The 22,389-nt window shown below is 33.6% G+C and overlaps 1 protein-coding gene across 2 annotated transcripts in view; it reads right to left on the bottom strand.

Moving 5' to 3' along the window:
- Nepl16 (Neprilysin-like 16) overlaps nucleotides 1-22,389 on the bottom strand; it is a 52,893-nt gene that overhangs the window by 23,241 nt on the left and 7,263 nt on the right. The window contains exons 2-6 of one of the 2 annotated variants that reach the window (XM_070645939.1): nucleotides 16,748-17,138; nucleotides 9,088-9,383; nucleotides 8,765-9,016; nucleotides 6,928-7,122; nucleotides 6,716-6,796 (exon numbers count right to left, since the gene is read on the bottom strand). In XM_070645939.1, coding sequence (XP_070502040.1) covers nucleotides 6,716-6,796; nucleotides 6,928-7,122; nucleotides 8,765-9,016; nucleotides 9,088-9,383; nucleotides 16,748-17,138 — 1,215 coding nt within the window. The remainder of the gene's footprint in view (nucleotides 1-6,715; nucleotides 6,797-6,927; nucleotides 7,123-8,764; nucleotides 9,017-9,087; nucleotides 9,384-16,747; nucleotides 17,139-22,389) is intronic. The other variant, XM_070645948.1, reaches the window with a different exon arrangement.

Below are 22,389 nucleotides of genomic sequence, written 5' to 3'. Positions count from 1 at the left end.
CAAAACCGAGCAAGGTACACGATTCAAGGAATTTAACACAATTTTTGGTGGCACAAAGGTTGCCCAACACTGCTTTACAACATCATTTTAATACATTTAGAGCCCTAACGTTCAATCATATGCTCAATTAGCATTTTACGGTCAGCTAGTGAGTATCTTACGGTACCTAGTGAGCATATTTTGGTATATAATGAACATTTTAAGGTACCTTGTTAGCATGCTCATTAACTACCACATTAGGTACCGTAAGATGCTCATTGATCATATGCTTGTATGTTAGGGGAGGTTCAAATATCCGTTACAATTGCTTAACTTAATAAGATTCTAAAACTATTTGATATTAAATAAGTCGATTTCTATCTCTTCAAAGTTCCATTTCCACTCACAACCTGATGAATGTTTTCATCTGTTAGAATTAGATCTTTATTATCCAGCACTATAATATCTTTATTGAAACTTCCAATTGGAATAGAGTTTAATAAATTTTGATCATTTCCTTGGATGATAAATACTTCATTAGGACCTTCCGGAGTTTCTTTTCGTTTCGATCTTGAGCAGCAACGTTTGAAACATCTGCAGACATCAATAAAGTTCACACCTTTACAGCATAATTTTACAATACATAGAATAATTAAAAGGGCGACAATACCCAAAATAATGTAGGTTGTGTTACTCGTGGTTGGATTGAATATAATTGGAGGAAGAGTAGCTGTGAATCCTTTGTCAAACAAAGCATCTTCCATTTTTACGGACTAAAATTTTCTTTTAAATTGATGATTAATTTCTATTAACCAACTGTGAATTGTTGGCTGTTGATAAAACGATGTCAGATTGTCTGTTCCTAGCTAAAACGTCTACTTGTGCTAGTTACTTGTTTCGTTGTTCTGTCTCCTTCTCTACTGTTCTCTATTAAAATTACTACTTCGTTATTTAAACTTAGTTTTTTAAATTAATGAATCAAACTGAATAGTGATGCTTTATGTAGATTTCATTTCATTACATTCATTCGTTTTATGATTCAAAACTATACAGTCAGTTATAAAATAGATAATCTCAGAAAACACAAGGGGTGAATTGGAGATTAAAACTCTGCCTCCCTACATTATGGATGAAATTCCTCAATTTATCGCTTCTTCCACATAAAACTTTTAAATACCTTCTAACTTTAGGTTTCAACATCTAGGCCCTCTCCTTAATACGCCCCTGATCAAGACCTGGATGTGAAATAGTTTTTAATAAATCTCACAGAGAATTGTGATATTCTCATCATCTGATCTTTCAAGTAATGAATAGTTCATGGTAATACACAAGAGGTATTACATATTTTTAATACATTATTGATTACATTATTGATAAATTATTTTAAAAACTATCACCAGTCGTAAAATCTACTGACGCAACTCTGAGTCTCATTCAAACTGAATTATTTAGTCATGCTTTATTTACAATTTCACATTTTATATCAACGTTTTAGTCGTCGCGACTCAGTGGTTGCAGATGGAAGGAATTTTGTAGTAGCCTTCCATCAAGTCTTGGATGCCGCTTTTAATCAGCTTATTATCTCTAGCCAACGAAGGGAGGTTCTGAGCTGCGTTCCACTCCATATGATTCAAAAAAGGACATATAGAAACATATAGCAAAAAGTTTCTCTGGTCTAGTCTTGAACCCATGACAACTTGGTAGGTAACACAATAATTAGAAACTGTAGTACGAAACCATTCCATCACCGAGTCACATTGACTCACCACAACTGATCTAAAGTATACTAAAATGTTGGATAAGGCTTTTCTTTTACAAAATCGTGTATCCAAGCTTATTCGAAGTCAATCAAAAAAGTTAAATATTGTATTTACGGTTCTATAAATAATCGGAATGAGAATTAATCATTGCAATACCCCATTAATCACCATTAATCATCATTAGATAAATTACTAAATCTTTCCTTCGCATTTTCCTTTGCCTTTTTCCTTTCTCCGTCCTCAAAAAATCTCTTTGATATATACAATTTTTTTCATCGCTAAGCATCTGAGTGGTGCGAATCCTTTTCAATATAAATTTTCCTCGCAGTAGGTGATAAAGCCTTTTTCTTCCATTCGATTCAGTTCAATTTAAAATCAAAGATCGTAAACAATTTTCTGTGTAAAGCTTACATCCATAACGAAAAAAAGTATGTAGCATCGAATTGAGAAAAAAGAAAATATTCAGCGTAATCCATATCAATGTCATTGAGCATTTATGTGTCTATGAATCTACATTAAATTGCATACACACGCACGCATGATGTAATAGAAAATGATAAGAAATGGAAACAGAATGGATTGGGTTCGGGATGCAGGACGACGCTTGAAAATCAAATCACATTATTTATAATTTAATGCTCATTGTATTTCACATGATTTATGATTTAATATTTTTAATGTCAATTTTCAAGGATGCTTTTATGATCTGGAAGAGCAAGTTTAATGGGCTTTTGTACTTTATGAAATGCGAATACAATGCGCAGTCCGAAAGTTCAAACTCGATTGTTATTTATAGTTTATGGGACGATATTTCAGCTGTAAATCAATGTGTGTTTAATATTTTAGGGGTAAATAATGATTTAGATTGTTGGACAATGGACAAAGCGCATTTCAGCAACAAATATGACTTTATCGCTTATACAACGATGACTTTAAATCACAGCGGTAATTGATCTCTATTTTTAAGGAACTATTATAGAAAATAAAGCTTGACGCCTTCTAGTAATAGTAATACTGTTCAATGAACTCAATTGCTGGTCATTCTATTGACTATCCATCCATGTAACCATTAAAATATCTATCTCCTCTATTAATCAACCCATAAATTTAATCAAACCAATAAAAATTAATTTGAAGCTGTCCAATAAATTTTCAAACAATCTAGGTTCAATGCGACCAGTTAGCCATTTATCAAAGTGTCATGTTGAGCTACAAGAATGACGAAGACTCCACTGAGGAGCATTTAAGTCTTCCATAAGTCCAAAAGCCACACGGCGTACAAATGGAGAAAAATCAGGTGTATTAGGTTATCATAAACCTGAGTGGACCAAGAACCGTTATTAAAATGATAGAGATGATAAACTACTTGGCATTAAAGGTTCAAAATAAGGGAGGCCATGTATCATAATTGTTCTGTACGGCTAACGAAGTAAGTAAACAAGTGCCTTCAAAAAAGCTTTTTTATTAACAAAAAATGGGAGTTTCAGATTGCATATTAAGACAAGTTCTATCTGGTGCTAATAAAACTCAAATCAATTACTAGCTCTGAATAAAAGAGTTTCAGCAAAGCCTCAAAAAGCTCCATGCCAGAGCCTTCCTCATTTGCATCCCTTAGGTGTTCATTCACAACTCCAAGACAAAATGATTTCAACACCTTATTCCATATTCAAAATAGCACAACAAAATTGCATAAAATTTATTTATTTGTTTAAAACATTTTTTTTTTTTTTTTTGACAATTTATGAAGTCATAAATTCAAATATTGATCGATATTTTGCAATCAAATAGAAACAATGTGAATGAGGTTGGAATGAGGCTCAAAAATAAACAATTGATTGATTCAATAATGGAAATCAGTGTATTGGGCATGGGGAAGGTTAAGATGTTGTGTAACGTGAATAATTGATTACTTGAGTCACTCTTGCTGCCACTCCGTAAAAAAGTGTCCAAAGTAGATATAACAGCTGTAATGAAGTATTAACATCCCCTCATCCTTAAGGGGTTGTTAACTTATTACTTACTTACTGGAACCATGCTCCGACTTAGAGACCCTAGACCCTAGAGCCTAGGTTGCCACAAAATGCTTTCGATACGACTCTGTTGCTGGCTATATCACAAAGCATGTACAAATTCTCAGTTTTGACATCTAACTTGCATTACTTCATTACCGTCCTACGCCATGTTGCTCTTGGAGCACCTGAACGCCTTATGGCTTTGGGGGTGATGACACAAGCTTGTTCATTTATTAAGTAATGCAAAAAATCGACTTATTGGCCCCAGGCCTGCCCCTCCTTAAATGCTTTACATAACAAATGAACGTCCCCCATAAGAAAAATCTAATTTAAATGATTTCAGCATAAAAAACCCTCCCAAATACTCAAAATGATCCAATAATCGCATTTGTATTTTCCGAAAAGTTCGCATTTTCTTTATTGAGGTAAAAAAAAAGAAAGCAAAAGCAAAAAGAAATCGGAATGGATGAAGAAGAGCAATTTTTTATGGCGTTATCAGAATCTGGATTCACTCATTTTATTATATTTTCAACCATAAGACCTTACACAATATAAAAGAAATAAAAGAATTGAATTATTCACATATATATGCACAAATCTCACTCACACACACACACATAAGTATAGACACACAATAGAAAAAAAGAATGTTAAAGACACCAAACGGAAATTCTACTGAAAACGTGCTTCATTCGATTTTATGAACCATTACGAATGTACGATCCCGTCAGGGCAATAAAATGAGTACTTTCCATCCATTCAACATAAAAATAAAAAGAACACAACATGAGTGTGGGAGATGGAAGTAGAATGAGAGTGATTCTGGCGTTTCTCAATAAAATTAATAAATTTTTATGGCTCTTGCCAAGGTTTTTTGCGCTTCTGCTTTTCTATTAAATGGTATTGAATGGGAGACTTGGAATAAAAAAGATAAATAAATAGGAAAAAAAAAGGAACGCGTAAAGGAGGATGATGTTTATTGAACTTGAAAATGATCGAACAGCAAAAATGAGAGATCGACAATTTAGTTTTGTTTGTGCTTTTTGTTTCTCTGGGCTGCTTTTAGCGTTATTTTATAAATTTATGTACATACCAGTGAGTCGAGGAAGCTCGCTGACGGAATGGTTTGATACTACGGTAAAAAATTATTGTGAAAATGACCAAACGGTCCTGGGTTCGAGTCTCAGCAGGAGAAACTTTTCTGTCTTTCGTCGAATAATATGCAGTAAAAACCCGGCTTACAGTCTCCCATTGTAGTCGAAAGACAATAAGCTGGCAATAGCGTCATCAAAAATGTGGTTCTGATCTCACTATAAACTGTAGTGTCTACTGAGTACAGAGGTCTGGCTCACTTCGTCTGGTACATATATACCCGAATAGCACATGTCGGATAATCGATTCTAAACTCAGCACAAAGCTAGCATGACCCGAATTCAAATCAAATTTTTGACCAAGTCAAAGTCACACAGGGCTGCTGCCGGATTTTCGATCAATTGACAGATGAGTGCTTTTCAAGGAGTAATAAACCTTTATTTAATTGATTGAAAAAATCAGTAGCTGATTAAAGTTCCAACAATTTGATACATAGGATGCCCCGGTATATAGAGTAACATTTGCAGACTTTATGGATGGAAAAAGATCAATGGGAAAACTAGAATGCCCTGGATAGGTTGTGTAGATAAGGATGAGAGTTCTCAATATCCCTACTTGGCAGAAGGTATCGAAAGATAGAGCTGTCTACAGACGTTCTTTAAACGCGGCAAAGGACCCCCTTGCGCCCCAGCCAAGGAAGTAGTAAGTAAGTACAATTTGATACATGGATAACGGACAATTCTCTCAAGGAGATTAAATCTTATCATGTCAAGTCTTCATAAAAATCGTGGAGCAATTAAATTGACTCAAGAGTGCATTCAAACGGGGGTTTAGGTGGACAACCCCTTACTCTCTTCCCCCAAGTCAATTCTGGCTTTGCCTTTGAGTTAACCATTTCGACACAAAATATGCTTAAAAAGATCATGCAACCCTTAAAAATGGTATGATTCCTAAAATGGTCAAATTTATCCTTAAAGCTTAAATGCGTTTCAGTACCCTCAAATCCTTCAATCGAAGCCTTCCACACAAGTAATTTTTATATTTTTTTATTTTGTTTTGATAGCATGGACGAGAATCTTTTTTCCTTCCATCTTATTTTTTCCTTTATTTTCTTGTAAATCGCTATCATTTTCTGTTTGTTGAATTTACACCAGCAACTGTTGATTTTCTTCATAACACACATCAATACATCCAGAACATCTATGCAATATAAATTCTTTTTTTTTTTTCTTGTGCTACCTCAACTTGATATTATTTTTATGTTGAAATAGCTTTTGGCAAGATGTGAGAATGCACGAAAAAAAAAAAATAAAGGAAATGAAACGTAGCCAATGGCATGGATAAAAGTGCTTATAATCGAAAAACATAAATTTTACTTATCTATCATTATGGCTTTGACATTGTGAGAATATAAAATGCGTGTGGTGAATATATGTGGCCATAGAAATGACTATCGTCAGCGAATTGACGTTAGTGCTTTAATATTTATATCCTTTGAGCATTTTTTGTTCGTTTCAGATTTTCATGATACTAATTTATTCGATTACATAGGAAAGTAAGTCAGTTACTAAAAGTCATCTCTAATATAATATCTTATGGATATGCTGTACAGTTGAAGTGAGCTTTTGCTTTTTAACCCCAACCCCATCAACCACGTGATTTGAATTCATAATGAATATATCAGGGAATAATATTGTCATGGTTTGGACATTTGACCTAATCAGCTCAGCTTAGATCAGATTTTAAAAAGAAATAAAATTTTTTTTAACGGTCAAAAATAATTTGAATTTTGTAAAACTTGAAACCTCAATTTTTTATGAATCACACCTCAAATGTCCATACCATGATTATGATAATAACAGTAAGACTTACCCTTGCAATCGCATCACGTACAACAGCATCCGTAAACTGACTCATAAAGAGTGAAGAGGAAGCTTCAGGCATAAGCGACATCTGTGAATTGTGGGCAATTAAAGAAAGTGATATTAAGGAAAAATGACTATCGTAATTAAGAATAATTTGTCACATCTAGTTCCAACATAATGATACTTATGTTAATTGAAATAATAATTTTTTCAACTTACCGTTGCTTTTGTACAGGATAATGGTGCTGGTACATCATGTGGTAGAGCATTTAACACAAATAACATTAATAATGAATTGTGTATTATTCGATTTGGATGTGACATCAATAATGTCTTTAATGATCTCAAATACATTGGACTACGCAGCACAATTGGACCGTTCCAGTTCATCGGTAATAGCTCCAACCAATTTAGCTGAAATTTCAGACATTCCTTTTTTATATTTCGAGTGTTTTTATGGATTTATATTTGGGAACATTCCATAATTTTTTTTTTAAGAGATTTATTTTATATTTTTGGGTGGACATAAAAGTCGTGCAAAAAGAAAGATATTTTTAAGAAGGATAAGAGACGGAAAGAAAGAAAGAAGACATGCAGCATTCATACAAGAAAGTAAGTTAAAAATTATACAATTTGTGAGATTTTAACTAAAAAGTATTAGTATGTGATAAGAATATATGTAAAAAAATGCAAAACTTGGCAACTAGCAGTGCTTGATTCAGTGGTGAGCAACCTGTGTGGTGCGGCAAACTATTGTGTTGCTACTGTAAGCTTTGTGCATCTCCAGCCAATGCGTATCATCAACTGTGGTAATTTACTGGATTTAGTGGACCGTCAAAAATTAAAGGTTGTCCATCACTGGCTTAATTCATTTACAAAATTAACTGATTTAATCTATGTGGTGTGGCTTTATAGATTGTGTTAATGATTGAGATATGTGTTAAGTAACATCTGTTAGGTACCAAATTTTGAGAAAAAAAATATTCCTCATGCGGATGGGTATAGCGCTTCTTATGGTTTGAATATGTTATCAATTTAGTATGTCGAACAAGAACGGGAATTCACTTCGGGAACGGGAATATTCCCGGGTAATTCTTCCTACATATTTTTAAACCCGGGAAAATCCCCGTTTTTGGAAACCCTAATGTCGACATTCTTTCTAAAATGACTTCTCGAGCGGCACAAATGAAGAAGGCTACGACAGAGAGTTTTAAAGGCTTCACTAAACCTCTTTTATTAAAATAATTTAGAAGCTGACTATTTTTGGCAGCCATATAGTCGTCAAAAATAAACAACTTCAATTTGGGACATCCATATGGCTGCCAAATTTAGACGACTTCCATTTGGTGTCAAAAAATGAAGTTAAGCGGAACCTTTCCGTTCCGTGGCGGAACCTTCTTCATTTATGTCGCATTGGCTTGCAGTTAAATTATGTTCATAGCTCTAGCAGATTCACAGTTGTTTTGATGAGTCTAAGCTTATTGCCTTATCTAGCAACCCTTAGCGACACAATATTACGATCCGCATTTTTCGTCGTAATACTTGGTCAAAATACGCCGTTACGGAACCGTTAGAACAACTTCGCGGCTTATCGTGAGTAAGCCAAGTCTAGTAAGTAGCTAGATCATCGCTATGTCGCCGTACTCACGATGAGCCAAAAAGTTGTTCAAACAGCTCCTTAACGGTGTATTTTGACCAATTATTACATAGCGAGCTGCTGCTCGAATAAGTATTTTGTACAGAGGAATTGCCAAGAATACCAAGTCATGACTCTCAAAATAGCTATTTGGACGGTAATCCTGTCAATTAAATAGCCAAAGCCTATTTATTCAAAAATCTCCTAGTGACCTAAAATTGTAAATTCTAATTCCAGCTTATGGATTACTTTAAACAGCCTACAACTTCATTATCGGCTTTTCAAATCATCTCCCCGTAAGTGAGTCAATTCTTCTTCATCCTCACAAAGTGAATTTAAACATTAAACACATTCATCTCACAAAAAAAAAAGTGCGCTATATCATAAGCTAAACGCTTCCATCATATCATAAATACTTACAAATGGATATGATTCCATTAGTGCTGATATATTATTCACAACAAAGCTGTTTGAGAAATCTCGATCAATATGATTTCGACGTATTTGATTCAGTTCCCGTACGAAGTGATGAATTGATTGACGTTCAGATTCGCGCTGCTCATTCGATAGACCGGATGGAAGGAAATATTTTAGGACTTCATCGAGAAGTTTTGGAACATTTTCATTCACTTTTATCAGTGGAGCTTTTGGTATGTGAAAGCGAACAATGTTCTAAAATTGGAAATGGAAGTGAAATTTTTTCAAAAATAATTGGCATAAAATTATCATAAATTTTAACATACTTGCAAGATATAATGTACATCGGGTGGAATGTCAATGATCAATAGAACTTGAGGTCTTCGTCCATAACTTAAATCATAATAAATGTCAAGTAGTAGAAGTGGTGCACCAAACTGTTTCATTTTTAACAACAGTGGCATTACAGTTGATGGTCCTAAGGCATTTATCGGCATATATCCACCCAACTTTTCCATTGTTAGTCTTATTGAACTTGAGTTTAGCTCTTGACGTAGACAACTTTCATAAAGCCGACCCAATTTTCTAAATGCTCCACTTGTCGTGTTTTGTGATAGCAATTCTGTAATGGAAAAAAATGGAAATTGAGGCACAAAAAAATGTTGAAAAAAGATTGATGAAAAGTGGAATGGATGGAGCGCATGAATGTTTGTCATGAAATAATGAATAAATACCAAAGCTGATCATTTTGATGTCCTTTCAGTCAATAATGCAATCAGATGTTAGTTTGATGAAATTAAAATCAGGAGACATAATCAGGCGCTGATATAGCCAGAGCTTTCTCGGTATACACTTACCCCTACATCTAATTCAACCGAGTGTACACTTGGTGCATAGGTTGGTATATAGTAGGTATAGTGGTAGGTTTAGGAATAGATGTAGGGGCAGTTGTTAGAGTATTTGTAGATATAAGTGTATGGTAGGTGTAGGAGTAGGTAAAGGAGTAGGTGTAGGGGTAGGTGTAAGGGTAGATTTAGGAGAAGGTGAAGAACTAAAACTCGATGTAGGGCTAAATGTACGGCAAGATGTAGGGCTGGGTGTAGAATTAGGGGTAGGTTTAAGGATAATTGTAAGTTTAGGAATAGGAGTAGATGTTGGGATAGGTGTAAGATTAAGAATAGGTGAAGGAGTAGAGGTAGGTGTAGGGGTAAAGCTAGATGTAGGGGTAGATTTAAGGAAAAGTGTAGGTTTAGAAATTGAGGTAGATGTGAGGATAGGGGTAACTGTAGATATAAGTGTAAGGATAGGAGTATGTGTTGGGACAGGAGTACTTAAAAAAATCGGCATACATGTAGGGATAGGGGGACGTGTAGGGATATGGTCAGGTATTGGTGAAGGGGCAATTGAAAGGAAATTTATTCAGCTAGGAGCATGGCTTGGTGTAGATTAAGAAAACCGGCTTTATTGCAATATTAATTAAAATTTCCGACATTCAACTTCCTTGACCAAAAATTTACCCCGAAAATTGCCCGAAATAGACAAAATACGATCAAATGAAGCCATTCTTTGCTTTAAAAAACTCACAAAAAAAACTTTTTCATTCATCAGATTGCTCTTTTTTCTGTATCCTTAAATTTGTTTCCGCAAGTAATTTATTGCAAATTCATGATTCAAAAATTTTTCTCATTTCGACTTTTTTTTCCTCATTGACGGGCACCGGAGAGCGAGAGAAAAAAAAAGAAGCTTATCATCATCAATGATCTGTGATGCTTATTGCCTAAATTTAATGGTACGCCTTTTTTCCGCTAGCATGAGTTTGAATACATAAAGTTCTTCTCATCTTTGCCTCCATAATAAATGCAAATAATGGAAATAATAAAAAATGAAAATTGACAGCAGCTATTGGAAGGCCATAAAGAGCCAGTGTCAGCAACAACTTGAATGAATCATCTCATAATGTAATTTTTTATTGAGAAATTAATAAAATGCTGAGCTGGAAATGAGCGATAAAAATGTAAAGTAAAAGGATGGGCGGAATGAGAAGCAGTTCGGGGAGGAATTTTATGCTGAAAGAGTTTAAGTGTCGCAAATCAATGTGACGGGTAATAAATTTATCGTTTTTACTTTGTATGTTATGGTTAAGACTAATGAAATTGGAAGCTTTTAATAAAACACGTCTTAAATTCTTTACTATTTTTTGAATAGTCTCAAATTTTAATGTCGGCATAAAAAAAGGATACAAAGCTTTTGTTTCCATTTTTATGGCCAAATTTATTCATACCTTTTAGAAAATTTATACTGTTGTGTTCTTATTAAAGCAGAATTTAATCATGAGCTGTACAGATACTCATGAATTATCATGAAAAGTCAATAGTGAAGGACTTTAAAGTAGTATCTGGGTTAGGTAGCTGATAGTAAATAGCATAAAAAGCACAAATCGGTTGATAGATCATCGATTCGGCTTTAGGTCGACGCAATGATTTAGTGCTGAATATGCTTTAACTTCTGTAACTTGACTGAGTCACGCTGGCTGACAAATCAGTAAATGTTGGCCCTTATGTATAATGCTTGAAGGGCCCAACCTTATGAGCTGGAGGCACTGCGATTTAAATCTGTTGTACCACACCCTTTAGACCTACAGATTATAGTGGGATCCGAAACACTTATGGTTCGGCCTTATTATGGCTCTAATGGGATACATTTCAAGAGAGCTTTACTCTGTTTTGATTTTATCATAATCCGACACCATGCCATAGTCACGTTGATTTGATGCTAGACTTTAGATCGATTAACAAACTAGTTTTATTCGGGAAAATTCTGGTGAATCTTTAATTTGTCGAATTTTTGGATTATCACAGATTTTGCCAGATTTTCCTTGATGGAAAATGAACATACTCACCTTAATGAGGGAGCTCTTGAGTATGTCAATCAATATTTTTGAGCCTGCTCAATTTTATAATCATTCTCATGAGCATGCTCATGAGAATGTTCCTTGTCGGTTTGAGTTTTAATATAAAAATCTTAACGAAATTAGTACGAATCGGTTAATTGATCAAAATCTGACCCTAGACTAGCATATGATCAATTAACCTTCCTATACTATTCGGAAATTAGAACAAATGTCCTTTGAAATGAGTCTTAAACCCAAAAGCAATCCCCAGATACTTCATTGCCACCACTTAACTACATTTTGTTCACAAATCTTTACAAAACAACTCTAAAACACCTTCCCATGACTCAACGATCATGATAAGCAATTTTTCCGTAACAAGAAACGCTTAACTTTCTTTAATATCTTTAATTATGATAACATCATCTTTAAAATCATCTCCATTCAAGGAAAACTAATGAGCTTTGTTTTCACTTATAATATATTCATAAAAAGGTTCATGTTTAATGGAAAGTTGAGAAGGTAATAACAATAGAGATCAAAAAATTGTTATCGAGAACAAGAAGTCAAAAGAATAAGATACTTTAATGTCGATAAAAAAAATTAAATAAAGAAGTTTGATGTTCTGAAAAAGGGATAAAAATTGAGTTGAAAAGTTTTGTTGTAATGAGCAAATTAAATGCTTAAAATTTAATGTGAATTGAAGGTGAAAATTGTGATTGTCATTTTTAAGCTAATCAATTTCATAGAACATGAAAGCTTAAAGGTGACTTATCTTTTGCCGAGTCACAGTAGTCCAAAATATTGTCAATACTAGAGTTATCTCCCTTGTTAAACCATGGGAAATCCATTAATTGTGTTTCAATTGAAATTATTAAAATTTTCATTTTGGATTCCAACAAATTAAAAAAGAACGAGCTGTTTAAAGTAGAATGACAATGTACAGCCGTCCAAATAAATCATGCGAAATCACTAGACTAAAACCACAGACAAATATGTTGGAAAAATATTAATTTTATGTTTTTAATATTTTTTCGGCACATTTTGTTGATTCAACTACTCACATTTATGAAAAATGATTTAATGAACACTTTTTTTGAAGAAATACAATATGGACCTCATAGTGGTTAATCAGGTTTCATTATCGCTCCATCAATACATCATGTCATAAGTAAAATAATCAGATCGATAGAATATTTTAAATTATATTCACACCAAACTTTCAATTTAGACGAGTATATCGCGTTTGGTCTTTCAGTGTCATCTATTTCTTGCTAGTCAAAAGTATGTGCCTAAAATACCAAACTGACTGCATACTGATTGGTGTATTTAGTACCGAGCAACTTGGCAAGTTAATCAGCAAGTTAAATAATGGTTGCCGAAAGAGTTCTGTGGTTTTTGGAGTCATATGATGCATGAGAAAGATCAACTCTGTTCCTACAATGATCTATTAACGCACTCTAATCCACTCAAGTCGGGCAAACGCGGTGTAGTGTGAATATACTAAAAAGCTTGATTCGCTTCTTTATTAGTTCCAATAAATGCTTTTGACAGCTTTTGATTTCATATTAAAAAATCCAAACAAAAAAATCTCATAATTGGATACTTTCGATGAATAACAAATAATTACACAGCCACAGCAATTGATAAAAATTATTTCAATTCAGTGAAATTAAAAGGCTTTTATACAGCAATATTCATTCAGGACTTTTCCTTTGAATATACATTTAAAAAGTAAAATAATTTTTAATTAGCAAGCACATAATTGGTGTGTAAATTTATTCAATCCTTTTATCCTCCGCACTTTTTTATCCTTTCCGTCGTTTTTTAAAAAAGAGTGTAAATATTGAATTTGTAAATTAAAATTACATAACAGCGTGAATTATCACACACTGGAGTTCTATGAAAATGATTTTTGTTTTCCATCGATTTTGGATGTAAGTCTTGGATTTGGGAGTTGATTATGCTTATTCTGACTATTTTTAACACACAAAACCATTATTAGGACTTGAAATGAACCGAGTATCATTAAATAATTTCAAGTAATTGAGCCTTAATCTATTAGAAAAGCACAAATCGTTTAATTGATCAAAAATCTGACTTTAATCCGGCTTGACATTGTCTTGGTACTGGATTCACTATTAATCCATGCCAGAGTCATGATGTCTTGAACCCGATTTATGATCGATTGACCGATTTTTGCTGTCCATCTAGAGTTGTTCAAGCTTTTTTGCACCATGACACACCTTAAAGGTAATCCTCGACCAAAACCGCGCTATTGACTCGTTTCATGACATTTCCCGAAAAATCTCTAAATCATACTAGTATGCAGCAATACTCAGTTTGGACAGAACTACCATAACCACAAGTTGAATCAACTTTCATCAGTTCTTTAACATCAAAAATTACATAAAATCCTTCAAATGACGTCATTTTTGATTAAAAACTACCACAAATCCAACATCAATCCTACTCCTTACTCCCATCCATATTCTATCTGGTCAACAACCTCTCTCATAACACATTTATTAACACAAATAACTTTACAAATATTTTCTCTTTTGCTTCCATCAGTTTTTTCCCAGGAAAAACCCCATTTCAAATTGAATGATGTCGAGACATTCAAGAATACGAAAAGGAGAAGCAGTAGGAAGGAATAATATAATAAATCAATTGTTATTTGATTCAAGCCTACAACGTGATAGAATAGGGAAAGGAATAATACCATTGAAAAATGAGAAGGAAAGTAGAAGTTGATTAAAATGAAAAAAATACTTAAAGAGTCTCAAGTGTAAGATTATCGCCTATTTAAGGAAAGCTAAGCTCATTCAATGATTTTTTTTCGTTTTTTGAAGAATGAAAATCTGTGCCTAGAAATGGAGGATATTGTGTGTTGGCGGTTAAAATGAAAATATGTAGCTTGAAGGTAAAATGCAGCCATAATATTATGCTATGTAAATTTCTTGCTAACAAATTCAAATTATAGCTTTTTTAAATGGTATCAATATTTCCCTGAATAATGTGCTGAACCATTGGTATTTTTAACTTGATACACAATTTTTGTTCCAAATCCAAGGAGATTCCAATGAAGGAGACTCCAAAAAAGCATTTTTATTACACTAAATAGAACCCGACTTCATGTGGAGTTTAAATGACAGCCATATGGCTGAATATCACATTTACCACGACGAATAGCAATTAAAAGAGCTTTATTGAAGCTTTAAAAGCTCCATTATAGAGCTTTCTTCATTTCTGTTGCTATGAGCTTCCCATAACTTAAGTACTACTTCCCCATGTCTCAATTCCTAAAATATTCTCCAAATCAATACAATCCCGATACATCCCGATCCAAATCCCGTCTCATAGAACCCACAATGCAGCAATTTCATTACAGTAAGGTATAATAAGATTTTCAAGGCTTAAACAACCCCAAACTGATGAATGCAGAGAAAAATTTACAATTCAATTTCACGTTGTGTTGCTAGGTGAAATTTTAGTACATCAAGAAAATTGAAGATGGTACATAGCATACTTCACAGTCGTGTGGGTGAAATATAATACAACAAAACAAAGGAAATAAGAAGGAAGTAAATGAAATTAATTTACAAGTTCGTACGTCAAGTCTGAAGATATTTTATTCGAGAGGAAGGTGAAATGGAAGTCTTAGGATTGTAAGCTCAATGGAGAAAATTTGAGCTTAACACCTCAATATTGTGGAATGGGAATCCATAGATTGAGGTTCAATGAGAATTCAGAGTTTAGGGTAGAATGGAAATCCAGGAGTTTGGTGTTGGTCAAATGGCAAACCCCTGTAAAAAAGCAGTTCAGCAAAATATCATCAAGGAGGTTACAAGTGAAGAAGAACGGCTGGAAACTTTAGATTGACGTTAAAAGCAAAATGGAAGAGAAATTGCCATTGCTAGGAAAGTCTTTTGTTAAAATCCGCATGGGAAACGATGACCAGAAGCTATCCCATACATACAAGCAGGGTTGTTACTAGCAGAATCTGATTTGAAAATATGTCACATGTGCACACATGAAATATGTGACATATGTGTACACATTCCGTAAAGCAGAATATGTTGTAGCAACCCTGCATACAAGCATATTCTCCATGTTCATCTTATGACACCTATAGAGCATTCATATTGGTACCGTAAGTTGCCCATTGAGTATATGGTAGCTTGACAGAGTACTAGGAATAGAACAGTGATGAAAGAATGCTAGTTTATCATACGGACTGATAATTTGCACAAACTAGATGGCAGAGTCAGCAACAGAGTCAGATGGAAAGCCTTTTGTTGTAACCTACCTGAAAACACAAGAAATGTGATTATGGTCACAAAATTGAACATACTTAATTTTAATGATTGAGTATACTCATGAGAACGCTTGTTAAGTTGAATATGCTCATTGTCTGTTATGTCTAAGCTCCAAATTGACATATACCTACAGTAAGTAAGGAACTATACTTTAGTGACTTAAGAATGACTTATTATTCATAACTTACAATATCTCTAAACCGTTATTCCTTTCTAAGTCTATTTTCTCTGTATCAAATTAACAGAAAAACCTTTAAACTCAACCTCAATTCACATCATGTCTATACGAGTATAATAAATCGACAAATTTTACACTACTTAACAATTCATAATGTCAAAATTTTGTGGGTTGTGAAATATGTCTATTCATGTTTAGCTTCTAATTCTATTTCAGAAGAAATAATAAGAAGCATTAAGAAGAAGGAAAAGTTTTAGGAGATGAAAAGCTCCCATATAGCATAAAAATGTCATCTTTTGTATTTCCTTAACACTTAATCTACATCTTTAACAACATCATCTTCATCTTTATTATTTCTATTATACATAAACCATTCTTGACTTTTTCTCAACTTTTCATTTTCATGCCCTCCATACATAAAAGCAACAAAGATGAATAAAATGAAGAATGACTGAAGGGAATTGACCATACATAAAAGAAGAATTGAATGAATAAAATGAAAAAGGCAATGAAGAATGTTGAAGCATGAAAAAAATCAAAATACAAATTGGATGTAATGAAGAGTAAAAATAAAAAAATAAATGGATGTAACTTACGTAGCATTTGATTATCGGCAATTTCCTGTGGACTTTTGATAGCCCTCAAGCTATTCTGTTGATTTGAGCAACTAAATGATTTAAAATCTTTACATACATCAATTTTCCAATTGATTTTTGCTTGAATACTTGCTGCTGCATTCTTACATATTATATCGGTGCATTCGACTGGTGGAAGATGATGTATACCACATTCATCATGTGAACATCCATCTCGACTATGAGGCATTGATGGTGCGGCTGATATAAGGAATAGTATTGGTGATGCGACTAGAAGGGATGTTACTATTAGTGTTACACCCGTTAGGGTCATTTTGTGAAATGTTGTGGATGTTTTTAGGAATTGAATACAAGGTCCGCAGAAGATCCAGTTAAGGAGATGTGTGCCAATCTGAAATAAAAGAGAATTTTGTTAGTTTTTCATTTAATAAATTGAAGAATTACATCAATTAGCATTAGGTAAGGTAATGGTAGGGAGGAGGGTATACTTTCTTGCTATCGGGATATCCCGAAAATTTCAATCCCGATCCCGAACATTTATAGGAATCATAGAACGTAGAGGAGAGATAGTTTACAACCCAAATCCTACCCCACTAAATACGCCCCTGCTACATTTTTCATATAATGTTTGAAACGGTTCAGGGTTATGAGCTAGAGACACTGTGATCAATAATCTATTGATACCCCTTTTCACCTGCAGTTTATAGTGGGGATTCGAATAACTTGCAAACTCTGGACATTGCAAGGACACGATTACGTCATTAAGATCTGATGTACCCTGCAATTTCCCTAGTTACAAGCTGTGTGTGCAAGATTCTAATCAGAAATTCATTCAGATACCAAATTCGGGATTACATATGGCTCAATCACGGGATTGAGTGTAATGTATAGTGGCTAGTAGTATATCCTTGAGTATATGCAGCGCAATATAAAGCAGCGAAAAAGCGGCAATGATAAAGTGGTTAGAGCTAAGGACTACCGTTCTAACGACCCGGGTCCAATCCCAGGGAAAGTCAAGTTGGATTCGGATGCTTTTTTGTTGTTCTAGTATGTGATTCGCGACACAAAAATTGTGGCTAGGTACGTTGTATTGATATACCCTGGGTCATGCAACGTGCAGAAATGGGGAAAGCAAAAATAAAAAGAACAAACTCAGGTTTAAAGAGGTTGCACAAACTCGGGTTAAAAGAAGTAGTACAAACTCAGGTTCAAAGAGGTTGGCCAAATGAATAGACACATTATGAACCAAAGACCTCAATAATGCACCCAACACACGAATCGAGCTTCTAACTAGAACAGTGAACAATGAAAAAGAGCTTCGAAAATTAGACTTGACCTGAGGATTGAAACCAGGACCTTTGACAATTAAGGCCAACGCTCTACCATTTAAGCCACTAATGTTATTTCAACGTTCCATCCTTAGTACAGCCCTTAACAATAGAAATCTCTTTAAAACTTGATGCCAATAAATTTTCATAAAAATAAAGAAAATCCAGTAACTAATTTTCGCCAAATTTCTTCATCCCTAATACTAACATCAAGTGAATTAGATAAATTTTCTGATGGTATTATCAGAATTGTTATGAGAAAGTTAAACAATAAAATTTTGAGTAAAAGCCACGGATAAGCAAAAGGTAAACACAAAAAAAAGAAATTCACACCGTAAATCACTCGAAAACTGTTGAAATGAAGATTAATTTTTCTGCTGGCAATCATAACAGCGAAAAAAAAAAGGAAGCTTAAAATATTTGAGAAAGTTTATCCGTAAAAATGAGAAAAAAGCTTTTGTTAAAGACATGAAGAACAATAGTAAATATCAATAGCATGTAGAATATTTACGAAATGATCCTTTTTGCGACTGCAATGAAATGTGAAAAAAAAGTGCCGGGGTAATAAAAATCGTAGCTTTTATTCCCTTAGCAGTAATCCAAAGTACAATAAAAAGCGTTATGGTATTTGTGTGTAAAATCATTTCTGTCTTATTGTTCCATATATTCCGACGTTATGTGCTGGACGTTGAGCAAATATTTACAAAATAAAAATATATATACACAGCACAAAAATGGGATCAAAAGCTTAAGCTTTTTCCTCTTTTCTTTTTCTCACTGTTGCTGCTACTGCTGCTGCTTCATTTCATTTTATATCTGTTCGTTTTAGCTGTTTTTTGTAAAATTATTGGAGCGAATTGAGAAGTTTTTTGTCTAGACGTTTGTTTTGATATTGGCGTGGCAATGACATTTTGAGAATCAGTAAATATTTCAACATTTTTTGAATTTCAAAAACCGGTAAAAATTTGATGTTTACAAAATTTACAAAAAACCGTTAAAAATTTAAATTTAACAAAATCAAAAATTTGATTTTTAAAAACCGTTAAAAATTTGAATTTTACAAAATCAACAAATTTGAATTTTACAAAACCGTTAAAAATTTTAATTTGCAAATCCATTGAAAATTTGAATTTTTGAAAATCCATTAAAAATTTAAAAAAGACGGCCAATTTAATGAAAAACTGAAGAGGATAATCCACTTTAGTGAAACAGGCATGAATGATTTGCTGCAGGCCGCAAATGATTTTCTTGGCCAGCGAAGTAAGTAAGTTAAAAACTGTTAGAATTTATATTTTTAAGAGCCGTTAAGAATTCCAATACTAAAAATGGTTAAATTTGAGAATTAATAAAACAGTTGAAAATTTGAATTTTTAAAAAACCGTTAAAAATTTCAATTTTTAGAGAACCGTTAAAAATTTGAATTTTATGAAAAACGTTAAAAATTTGAATTTTATCAAAACCGTAAAAATTTTGAATTTTTAAAATCCGTTAAGAATTTGAATTTTGCAAAACTATCAAAAATCGTTCGAAAAATGCGCTTCAATCACTCAATCTCCAACAAACCCATTGCTCCAATCCGTTCGTTTTCTATCTTCATTCATTCACATTCTATTGGAATAAAATCCCATTTATCGTCTCAAAACAATAGCTTGCAGGTTCACAGAACAATTTACAGTCATTTTCAGTGGAGAAATAACATAAAATACTGTCTAGGGAGGTAGAGAGAGGAGAGAGAGCGAGCATTTAACGAGAACGATTTTTAATTAAATAAAATTCAATTACTAGGAACGGTACAATGTACCATGTATATGTATATATACATAAATAAATAGGTGTGTGAGTACGTATGTTAAATTGCAATATTGTGTGTTGCAAGCACGTATTGTTGGTTTACTAAAATAGATTAAGTAAACATGCATGTTCAACATTGATGATTGCTCTTTCCATTCTCTCTGTTTCACATAAGCCAGACCAGACCAGATTGAAACGTTTTCTTTTGGATATTTTTTTTTATATATTCACTTCCATCTTCATCATCATGCTGCATGATGCAAAAAGCTTTCATCAAAAAAATTCTATTTTCATGTCACTGACAGACTTACCATTGTTTTACTATTTTAATCATGTGAATTTACTCGATAATTAATACCGAGAAGTTTATTCATCATTCAATTTTATGGAAGTTCTGTATGGATATGTGGTCCTGATATGATGCTGTCAATCTTTTGTGAGCAGGGAGTCTCGTTAAAACTTTCTTTTTTTTGGGATTATTTTTTATGATTTTGAGTACGGATAGCATGCAGGGATATTCTGGAACTTTTTTTTATTACAGAAAAATCTCTCCACAGAGATAAACAATTTCTCAGTAAATCTAATTTTCTAATGGAAAATTCAACTATGGACTATGATGTTGTAACATTGTGATGGAGTTTACATGAAGTTGCCATGTAAATGGTCGTAACAAATGAAAGCTTTTGTCTTTAACATTCATCATGTTACACAGTATTGTTAGATTGTGCCCGAACGAAACTTACTACTTATTGAAGCCATGCTTCGAATCTGGGCCTAATACGAAAGGTGGTCCATGTGACTCTTTAGCTGCCCACAGTAAAAACTTTGTACAAATTCTCTGTTTTTACATCCAATTGATATTCTCGCATTGACGTTCTACGCCATGTTACTTTTGGAGCATGGGAACCCCTCTTCCTTGTCGATTCCAACCAAGGTCAGTAAAATAAGTTTGGGTTTCGATCCCACTTAGGGATCAACATTTGTTCTAGTGTTTCGCTTCCGAAGCATGTAATCTATCCAGCCCCACTTTTGCAGGACCTCCGAGCAACATAAATCTATAAAATTAGCCATTTGCAATCAATGTGAAGAAGAACAGCCTAGCTAGCTTAATGCGTCATCTGAGAGAGGCAATGGATCACTGTTTATCTGTACGGTCAGCAATGTAAGTAAAGGAAGTAAGTGAACAAGAGCAAGAAATTTCTTATTCAACAAATGTCATTCATATCAAGCCTTTGTGACATAACATATTATTACTATGTATGATAAGCATGCATATCAATGGCTTCAATACTATTATTACTATTACTTATGATTAACTAAGTAACTAAATTGTTACAAAATACATTATTACTAAATTATCGAATTGTTGCTCAGATCTGCTGTCCCGAACAGCACACTGTGTTTGCTAGAGCATAGCTGCATTGCTTTATTAACAGCCAGACGAGAAGTTGCTCTACCTGACGGAAAATTGTAAACGGATTTCAAGGAAGGTTTCCCAAAAAAGAGTGCTAAAAATCATGTCCGTTAACAAAAATCTCAAAAATCGACAAAAATTTGGCTTTCTTTAAAATTATCTTAAGGATATTAATCTTAAGGATACCACTCAGTGTGCAAAGTTTGTGGATTTCATGGACTGGATCTTAATAAATGTGATCATTGTTGTAGAATTTATGAGAACGAGGAACGCATTATTCAAATTTCGTAACTGTAACACGAATGAATATTAAAAGCTACAGTCATATTTGCCGACTTTCCAAGTAGTCTCGTTCTCGGTCTTGGCATCAGGAACTCTTAAAATTGATCCATTTTTCCACCAAAAAATGTCATTCACCCCATTGTGACATCCTCGGGTATGATTGAAAGGAATATTGATTAATCGACTAACAAACATCAAGAAGTAGGTGTATAAAGGGTGTATACAAGGTGTAAAATACAATGAAGGATGGATTATGTTAATCAACTTCTCATTAACAAGCATACTAAATTCAATATTTGCATATGATAGAAAAGGCATTGTTGCCAAAAATTATGTACAAAGCTTTCTTAATTATCAGATCAAATTAGGTTTCAGTTATTAATTAGAGTTTATTCACATTCGTGTGCGGTTCTAGCTCAAGGGAGACCAAAGAGCTCTTGGAAGGAAGCTGTCGATTATTGCATTTGGTATTGGCAATTGGCAGACGGAAGCCAGCGATAGAGCCAGCTTTAGGCGTCATCTGAGGGAGGTCATGGATCACAGTTGATCTGGTCGGCCAGGAAAGTGAGTAAGTAAGTGCGGTGAACAGCAATTTCTCATACCTAAAATGAATCTTCAATAGAAATCCTCAATGACCTTTAGGCTAAATACATCCAGCTATAATTAGCAATAAAGTGGGAAAGAAAAGTTCCTTTTGATCTTTACACGTGCAATCTTCGATTATTTTTTCAATGTTTACAGAAAAAAATGCCTCGACTTAATTCCCCTTTTGTTGACCATCTGCGTTTCATTTTAATAATCCAAGACAAGCTAAAACGCACCCAGTT

Source organism: Chironomus tepperi, unplaced genomic scaffold (assembly GCF_022539635.2).
Source record: "Chironomus tepperi strain 1889 unplaced genomic scaffold, CSIRO-AGI_Ctep_v1 contig_33, whole genome shotgun sequence".
Classification (NCBI taxonomy): domain Eukaryota; kingdom Metazoa; phylum Arthropoda; class Insecta; order Diptera; family Chironomidae; genus Chironomus; species Chironomus tepperi.
Note: the sequence above shows the minus strand (reverse complement) of the source record. Positions and strands in the feature narration are given on the sequence as shown.